Genomic DNA, 9,264 nt, shown 5'->3' with positions numbered 1-9,264 from the left:
GATGTCACTGAACGAATCTTTATTTCTTCTGTTGCCCATTTTCCACCTCACTTTTTGCCAGTACCAACACTGGCCTTTGTAGTCCCCCTAACTTTCTTCATTCTGTTCTTCCGTTCCTTTCGCTGTTTTCTTGAGGTCTTCCTCTTCTCATACAGGCCATGTCCTACAAGTCTATGTTTGGGTTCATTTCTCTTTGCGTAATCCAAGGAATTATAAATCATGCCACAACTGGTTGGCCACCACCGAAATGGGTTCAGAATCCAAATATGAAGATGACATCTGGTGTGATCTTGTACATTTTTGGCTAATTTTTCCCAAATTTCTGTCTTAAGTACTGTTGCCTTTCCAGGATGAAGGATGTTGATGATCATTTGTTTCCATTGAAGTAGCCTATTGGTCATGAAATTCCTGGTATGGATAGATAACGTGTTGTTCATGATGGCGGGAGGCCCTCAAGCATTAGAGGGTAGATTCCTTAAAATGAGAGGAGTAGCTAACACAGTAGTGTTTATTCTTTTAATAGTGCATCTCGCCACGAACTATGACAACTGTGTTGACATAGCTATAGTTTGGTTCAGTGATTTTGATAATTCATTTTATCTCACTTTTTTTGAACCACACTGTATTCTGTCTTCTAGTCTCCCTTCAAAAAAAAAAAAACAAAACTGCACTTATGGTAGATATCACTTCCTCTCATCTACTAAACACATTAATTTATAAACCTTTGATTTGAAAACTTTGGAATCTGATATTAATGGTTTATGTGATAGCTTTAATATTAAGATACTCCTGGAATTGTATTGTTGGCTGCCATCCTTTCCCTAATGCATTGTAGTAACAGTTGAGTTTTAATAGTTTGTACAAGGTGTCTTTCCATGCACATGCACCAAAAGTTTTTAAAAAGTTTCCCATCTTATGGGTTAAGGTTCGCATCCAATTTACAAATCAAAGATCCAGGGGGAGAGAGAGTCTCCAGTGAATTCCTGTGACGAACTGCATGCATTCTGCATAGCCAGTGACTTAACAAGCATGTAGTTTTCTGTTCCTCTTGAATGGGTCTTCTACTCTCCATTATCAGCAAATCACAGTTCTTAAATGTAAGAATTCGTAGATTCATATGTATAATATACTGAATTGAGTCTTTCAGAATATACATAAATTGATACTATTCTCTTCCTATACAGAACATTTTTGAAAATCTGCTTCCACAGACTTTTTTAAAAGCTATCAAATTAATGGCTTAAAAAAGAGGATTCATAAATGGTCCATGAAGTATAAACATGGATTTTCTGATGATTTTATATTTTAAACTTGTACAGAAAAGTGTTATTTTTCTTACATCTTCATCTTGTCCAGTTCTAGAAACTAGTATTCTAATTTTTCTTCTTATACATTCACAGTAATATATAAGCTTGCAAACTATCAGGGACTTTAAAAGTTATTTTATCACTCTTGCATGGCATATGATAAATGAGTGATATTTACTTTAGTTACAATATAATTTTAAGTGTTATCAAGTTCATTTAATATAATCTTTGATAACAGTCTATAAAATCATTCTTGATTGCTGGCTTGTTAAGAAGTCAAGCACATGGCTAAATATATTTTTTTAATAATTATGTACATATGGTATAGCCAAGTTCCATAAAATTATCTTGCTAGAGTTGTAGCCACCTGTAGAATCCTGAGAATGAGAATTTCATTGGCATGTCTTGGTCAGCTGACCGCTCTGGCCCTGCCTGCTTTGGTTGATGGGATGTGGTCAGGTAGATAGATCTAGGGGGTATGCAAGAAAGTGGGAGTTGCCCCCCAAAAAGGTCTATAAGCCATAGGTTCTCAGAAGTGGAAATTTTGTCCCAAGACTGCTTCCTTCCCTATAATTTTTGTTTCTTTTTACCTTTGTTAATTTGATAGGTGAAAATCTGTAACTTAATTTGTAATTTTTGTCATAAGAAGGTGAATATTTTCAGATGCTTAGCCATTTGCATCTTCTCATTTGCAAGTTGTAACCTGTTCTTCAGCCAGTTCTCATGAACGTGCTCTAGATTTTGTTTTTGGTAATTCCAGGAAACAAGCAGCTTATTGGACATTCATTCTCTCTATAAGTTTTATATTTGAAAAATAACTTATCATAGTAAAGCAGGCATTTGCATTTCTAAAGCCCTTAAAACATGAATACTAGCCTTGTATATAAACAATTTTCATGTCTGATTAGACAATGAAATTTTTAAAAATTTTCAGCCAGGTTCTTTAAATATTCTTGATAGTGGTAAAAAGTAACTACTGAGTAAAAATTGTGACTTTATTTTCAGATTGTACCATTGTAGACTAGAATTCATCATTGTTTTAACAAGGATATACTATACACCCAGATAAGTAAACTCTTTCCTCTTCTTTTTACAGGGAATCGATGTTGAAGCTGAAAATTGTGCAGTGTGTATTGAAAATTTTAAAGTAAAGGATGTTATCAGAATTCTGCCATGCAAGTATGTTCTTGTTACCTCATTACTTGACAGCTTTCAGATTTCCAGTAATAGGGTTTTCATGTCTTTATGACATGAAAGTCTTGCTATCGTGATCACCTCATGTTGATCTCATCCTTTAGAAAAGACATTTCCAGTCTTCAAGGCCCTTGTATTTATATACTGCTTTAAAATTGCTTTGTGTCTATGGCCATGCTATCCTGAACAAGCCTGATCCTGTCTGATCTCAGAAGCTAAGCAAGGTCGGGCCAGGTTAGTACTTGAATGGGAGACCACCTAGGAAGACCAGATGCTGTAGGCCTAAAAAATGAGGGATTGTAAGGTGACAAGGTCCTTGCAATCTGTGAGGTCAACCAAGGGTTGCCTCGCCTAAAAAAAATAAATTGCTTAGCTTAGGAAACTGTAATTGACTATTGAGACCCATTATATATCTTTGTCATGGATTGGCTTTTTAAAAAGAGTGCTGTGTAAGGAGCAAGGAAACTGAAACATGACAGGTGAAGGCATTGTGAGAGGGCCAGAAAGGGTGGCAGAAAGTAGTTCAGGGAAGGCAGTGGTTTGCTGTTATTTGCTCCCTGGGTTTAGGTTCTTTTGGGGATTGTGTAAAATAAATATTCCTCCTCTTACTCTAGGTATGTTAGAGGATTTTTTTTTTTCCAGCAGCAGGAAGTTACGTTTCCTTTTTAATGGAGAATTCGATAACTTTAAAAATTGCTTTGTTAGCAGTAGGCTGTACAAAAATTATAATATGTTTAAGTCTGATCAGTTTTAATTACACTTCACACCAAGTAGAAGCAAGTTCCGAGTAAATATATAATTATATTTGCTTGATGTTTGCTAAGTACTTTAATATATGTGTAAGTACTTTATAGTAGGTTACATTCTCAATAATTGTGAAGGAAATGAATAAATATCAGAATAACAAAATTAAAGTTTCCCGAATAAAAATATAACTTAAATCTACAGGTATTTAGAGGGCATTGGTGTGATGAGTACTTAATGAATGACTTGGGGTCAGTATAGGTCGATTATGTCCTATAGGAAATTATTAAAATAGAAAAGAATTTTTACTCTAGGCTGGTTTAGGGTGCAAATCTTTCTGACTTAATGTTTAGGATGCTGCAAAAAAGAGGCAACTCGAGGCTAAATTCCTGGCATCAGAGATATCCTGATTTTTGTATTTCACTTGGGTTTTGTATTTGACCTTCATGAGCAGATATGGGACATGTGCACATTTTCTGGCCTCCTTCTTAGGGATTTTGGCTCCCCACCCTTTTTCTCCTGTGCTTTATTGAACAAATTCTCCAGTAATGCCAACATATTTCTTTTATGTTTTTATAAAATAATTCCTTTGGTGAGTTACTTTCAGTTTGAAAATGCAAAGGTCAAAAGAGAAGCTGGACTAGGCTGTATTGTGTTACTTAAGTACTGTTATTTTTAACTGTTCTGGCAGATTTTTGTGTGATAAACTACTGAGTATTTCCTGTGCCCAGCACATTATACATTTGCTCCTCAGAACAGCCTGTGGTGTCGGTGCAGAGGTCAAGGACTAGTCCAGAGTCACAGCATCAAGTCATACAGCTGGTATTTGAGCCCTATCTGCCTGGCTCCAATACCCGAACTCTTAGCTCCTCAATTTTGTCACATAAGAGCCAATTAGACAAATCATTAAAAGAAGAAAATAACATAAATGATTTTTCTTTTTTTTGATTCTGAAAGGGATAGGTGTTCATTATAGAAAAATTTAGAGTATACAAAAATACATAAGACAGAATATAAATGTTTTTTTAAGCCTGCAACCCAAAGATGATTTGTTAATGTTTTGCTGTATTTCCATTTGAGCCATTTGATGGACTTGTATAAGATGCTATCAGTTTAATGTTACTTTATTCCTATTAGTTTACCGTTGGTTTACTTGTGCCATATTTGTTCCCAAAAGAGTGTCGAAAGCACATAAAAATACAACCTAGCATGAGGCGAAAATAAAACTCGCTATTTCTGTGGAACAAAGGGGAAATTACTCTTTAAGAGTCTAATGTAGAAAATAGAATAGATAAGTATTTAGGGAAAGTGAATAGAACTAGAATGTTGATTTGACGTTATTTAATTTGTAATGAAAAGATAAGTTGATAGAATGTGTTATTTCCTTTATAAGATATAAACATTTATTTTAAAACATTAACACATACTTAATTTTTTTAGGCATATTTTTCATAGAATATGCATTGACCCATGGCTTTTGGATCACCGCACGTGTCCAATGTGTAAACTTGATGTCATCAAAGCCCTGGGATATTGGGTTTGTTACATTTTTGTTTATATTCATTCAGTCTGCCCCCGTTCTTCCTGAGAGATAAAATTTCATTACTGACCAGAGGCAAGAGGGACGGGCTAAATAGTTCTGACATCCTTGTGGTTCCTGAAGAAATTTTCCTCTTTATTAAAAATGAATTCTTTAGAAATTCCAAAAAATTAATGAACTAAATTTGTGATTGTAGAATAATATGCTAGATGTTTCTTCAGTTTTTAATTACTCGGAGCACTATATTTTGGTACAATGCTTTGCAGAACATATATGTGCTAGTCAGTCTCCTATAAAGAGGAATTATAAAATGTTTGAAATGGAAGGAGCCTCAGACATTTCTGACTCAAGGTGTACATCTTCTATATATATGAGGAAGCCTAAGCCGACAATTCCTGATACCAGTTCTCCCAATTCCTGGGTTTTAGAATTAAGTAGTGCTGGGGAAATTTATCCTGCATTGAATTTACTCCATCAGTTTGATACTCAGATGGTCATAGGGCCTTGTTCAGAAAACAAACAGGAGGGCAAAGTGGGAGAGAGCACAGAGTAGTAGCCAGCCATGTGCTGAGTGCCGTATGAGCATCTCGACGTTTGCTTCTCACAGCTCTCTGTGAGGTAAGTACTGCTGTCCCTGTCACTGATGAGAAACTCCCATGTAAGAGATGCTAAATTGCTCACCCAAGGTCACAGCTAGTTAGAGGGGATTTGGCTTTCAGACACAAGTTTGCTTAATTCCAGGGTCCAAGCTCTTAAATACTACCTTACCCATAAAGGGGGACATAGAGGGATGAAAATAGATTTTCTCCTAGATTGTTATATTTTTTATTGTTTTAGAGTCTTCATATAATCTATTAATGTCTCAAAATATTCTTGATTAAATAGTAAATAGTTTTGGAATAAAGATCTTTGAAAGACCTAATGTAAATATAAAATATACTTTTCTTCTTGCTAGAGTTTTTGGTAGTATTATAGAGTTAGAAACTGCAGAGAGGTTTTTTTATGATCATTTTATGCAACTTAAAGCCATAATGGCCGTGAGGGCTGCAGATCTTAGTGTTCCCACCCTCTAGCTTAGCATATCTGCTGAGGTGGTTTCAAGACCACAGCTCTAATTAATAACTGCTGTGGTTTCCTGTGAATTGTATTTTTTAAGTGTGAGTTCTGGAATGCCCTCACCATAGGTACACAGAAAGCGGGGAGGTCAGCATTCGAGAACTGCCTTACTGAAAACTCATTTGCTTTGATATCTAGATTGTCTTTCCTCTAAAATTTCTAATATTCACTTATTAGTTTTTAATAATGATGGCTTCGTTTAGCTTGTAACATGCCTTCTTATGGACTGGGCTCTTCTACTCTGCTCCAGACAAGCGGATGCAGCTCTCTGGGACAGCATTTAAACAGCAGAATCCAGGCAGCTTAACAGATATCTTCTTGGCCAAGTTTTCCTTCTTCCCCTTTCTCTTAGATATACTCTGAAGCTCATTTTAAGTTTTTCTTCATTAGTCATGAACTTTAAATTTGCTTTGCATTTCTGAAAATTTGCATAAAAAGAATTGCACTGATTAGCATTGAGACACTTTGATCTACATGTATATTTCATATATTAAAATCAAGATTCTTCATTTAATTAAAAAAATTTAAAATTTTTTCCAATTATAGTTGACATTTAATATTGGTTTCAGGTGTTAGACATTTTATAACTTATAAAGTAAACCCCCTGATAAGTCTAGGACCCACCTGGCACTATACATAGTTATTACAATATTAGTGACTATATTTCCTGAGCCATACTTTTCATCCCCATGACTATTTCGTAATTACCAATTTGTACTTCTTAAGGGATTCTTCATTTTACTTAAGGTCGGGTTGCTTTCTTAGCATGTTAATTTCAGAATGCTAGAATATATCTCCCCAGAAAGCTTAATTTCTTTTTTGAAGAACAGAAACCTGTAGTAACTTTAAATCAAGTTAAGTAATTGGCCTGTCTTGCCTTTAATTTTTAAAAATCTTTTGACAAATATACTATTTTCTTTAGATCCATTGGCTCCTTCTTTGTTGGATTTTATAGTTATGACACACACTCATTTAGTGACTAAAACTAGTTTTCATTGCCAAGAAAATGGCCTCAGTGGGAGAGCCACCAGCACCCCTTCACAGAGATAGCAAAGGTGGTCCTTTCCTTTGCAGCTCTAACCACTTTGATGTGCTGTTTGTCACATGTTGTTTTCATTTGGCAAGCACTTATCAGAGGAATGCTGTCCCTGGTGCTGGCTCTGAACTTGGCTCTGGGGAGACAGATGAATAAGACACAGTCCTTCTACTCTCAGACCCCTGGGGATTTCACTGTCTGGACTGGTGGGGACCAGAGTGTCTGCCCAAATGTAGCACGGTGAGAGAGGCTATGAGAACAGAGGAAAGATGTACTCTGCTGAGTGGACATGGGATGAGACAGGGAGTGGTTTTTAGAGGGGCATGCTAGCTAGATGTTAAAGGGTTTGCCTCACAGATGAGTATGTTATGGATTGAGAATGTATCCACAGGGGTGTGACCATGTGAGGTTTGAGACTGGCAGGTAGTTAATTTTGGCAGGTATTTATGTAAACTGCTTGGGTCAACTGATTAGGGTGGGCTGAGCGAATGTGGATGTTACGTCAGCTCACCAGGATTTGTTGCTGGGTGTGCCAGGAGTCACGTTCTGATACTGTTTGGTTACTGACAAGAAGGCAGCAGCATGCCATGTGCTATTGGGGAGATAAGGGTACTAGGACATGGCTGGAGCTGCCGTGGGAACAGCTGACCAGCAGTGCCCTTAGCCCAGAGGACAGGGGTCATGCCTGTGCAGTGTTCTCACTTGAAGCAAAGGCGACCGTCTCAGTCTGTCAAGCTTCCCAGACCCCTTGTTTTGAAGGTCGTGTTACCAGTGGGTTCATCTAACCTCACACAGCTTTGACTCTGGCATTAACCAAACAAGGTTTCTGGATAGCCCACAAATTTTGAGACCTAATGTAGTAATGGTCAAAGAGTCTTGGCCCTTACTTTTAGTTTTTTCCTCTTTAAAGCAGCAAGTGTAGAGGCAGTAGAGGCAAACTGACAGCTGATGAGCTGATGTTTTTAAGTGAACCAGAATCCAGTCTGAAGCCTTGGGTTGTTTAGAAACCTCATTCATCTCTGAAACCCTAGTGCCTGCCTCGCTTTGAGAAAGGACAGCGTTGGAGGCAGTGATTAGAACTCATGGCTAAGGCTGGAAGTGGTCAGCAGACAAGACAGCCAGGCTGAGTCCCAGCCTCTGTTCAGGAAGGTGGGATGGTGTTTGGAACAAAGCTCCACTTCTGTCAACAAATAGTTTAAAAGGTGGCATTGCTTTTATCAAGGGGAAAAATAGTTTTTAAAATAAAAAATGTTTAGGTCTTAGAAAGCTGCTTGTTCAGAAGTAATTCATTTTCTGATGTCAGATGAAGACATCAGTATACTTTTTGCCATATTCTGGGTATAAAAGTAAACATTTTATATGAATTATGAGCAAAAGATGATAGATAAGCTTTGATTGTATTACTTAGACAGTTTCTTTTGTTCTAACTCAAGGGAGAGCTTGAGGACGGGCAGGAGATGCCTGTTCCAGAATTGGCCTCTGGGAGTGTTGTGGCTGCAGATTTGAGTATTGCTGTCCAAGAAGATGACAGAAGTGACGGGAGCAACTCACCATTGTCCTCCACTAATGAACCCGTAGCACAGTGCGGTACCAGGTTTAAGGAAGATTCAGGTGAAAACACAGCCTTACTAGGTAAGTAGCCTGCAGATTATAAAACGAACTCATGTTATCAGTTGTTGAAAGAAAATAAATACATAACATGTAGAAAAAAAACAAAAATGAAAACCATAATCTTACACCTGGAAATACCATTTTAACATTTCAATAAATATCTTTTTAGCTTTTTTCTGTTTAAGGATGGAGAGAATGTCATTTTATGTGCTATTAGGTCACTTATTTCTCAGTGTATGAAGTTCTTCCTGTATCAATAGATACATGATTTTGTATAGCTACATAGTATTACATTTTGGATTTACTGTGGTTATTTCTTTAAACTAAACCCTGTTGATGGACTTTTATTATCAGTGACACTTCTAAATCATTATTCATATTTGTTTACCACTTGTCTAATTGTCTTCTATCATTCTATCACAGCCTTCCCGACCTGAATTATAGTTTACAGAATACGCATAAAGAGCAAAGCAATGATCCCTTTGGGAAGTTTTTTGAAGAACCTATGATAATTTTTTTTTTCTTATTAATATTTGCTTTAATTTTTTTAAACCCATTTTTTTAAAACAAGTGTCTAGTCCAATTTGGGCACTTCAGAGTTTGGAGAATCCCAGGATGCTTGGTGAATTGCATTTTTTTTTTTTTCATAACTGTTGAGATTACCTTTTTTCATATTTATTGGTCGTTTGTTCTTTTTGAGTTGCCCATTTCATCCT

The 9,264-nt window shown here is 36.5% G+C and overlaps 1 protein-coding gene and 1 pseudogene across 1 annotated transcript in view; both read left to right on the top strand.

Moving 5' to 3' along the window:
- RNF149 (ring finger protein 149) overlaps positions 1 to 9,264 on the top strand; it is a 41,937-nt gene that overhangs the window by 16,492 nt on the left and 16,181 nt on the right. The window contains exons 4-6 of the mRNA XM_023536609.1: positions 2,404 to 2,486; positions 4,686 to 4,782; positions 8,371 to 8,569. Coding sequence (XP_023392377.1) covers positions 2,404 to 2,486; positions 4,686 to 4,782; positions 8,371 to 8,569 — 379 coding nt within the window. The remainder of the gene's footprint in view (positions 1 to 2,403; positions 2,487 to 4,685; positions 4,783 to 8,370; positions 8,570 to 9,264) is intronic.
- On the top strand, positions 2,666 to 2,784 carry LOC111745671 (annotated as a pseudogene).

The sequence above is a fragment of the Pteropus vampyrus genome, unplaced genomic scaffold (assembly GCF_000151845.1).
Source record: "Pteropus vampyrus isolate Shadow unplaced genomic scaffold, Pvam_2.0 Scaffold160, whole genome shotgun sequence".
Lineage (NCBI taxonomy): Eukaryota > Metazoa > Chordata > Mammalia > Chiroptera > Pteropodidae > Pteropus > Pteropus vampyrus.
This window is presented reverse-complemented; position numbering and strand designations above follow the sequence as displayed.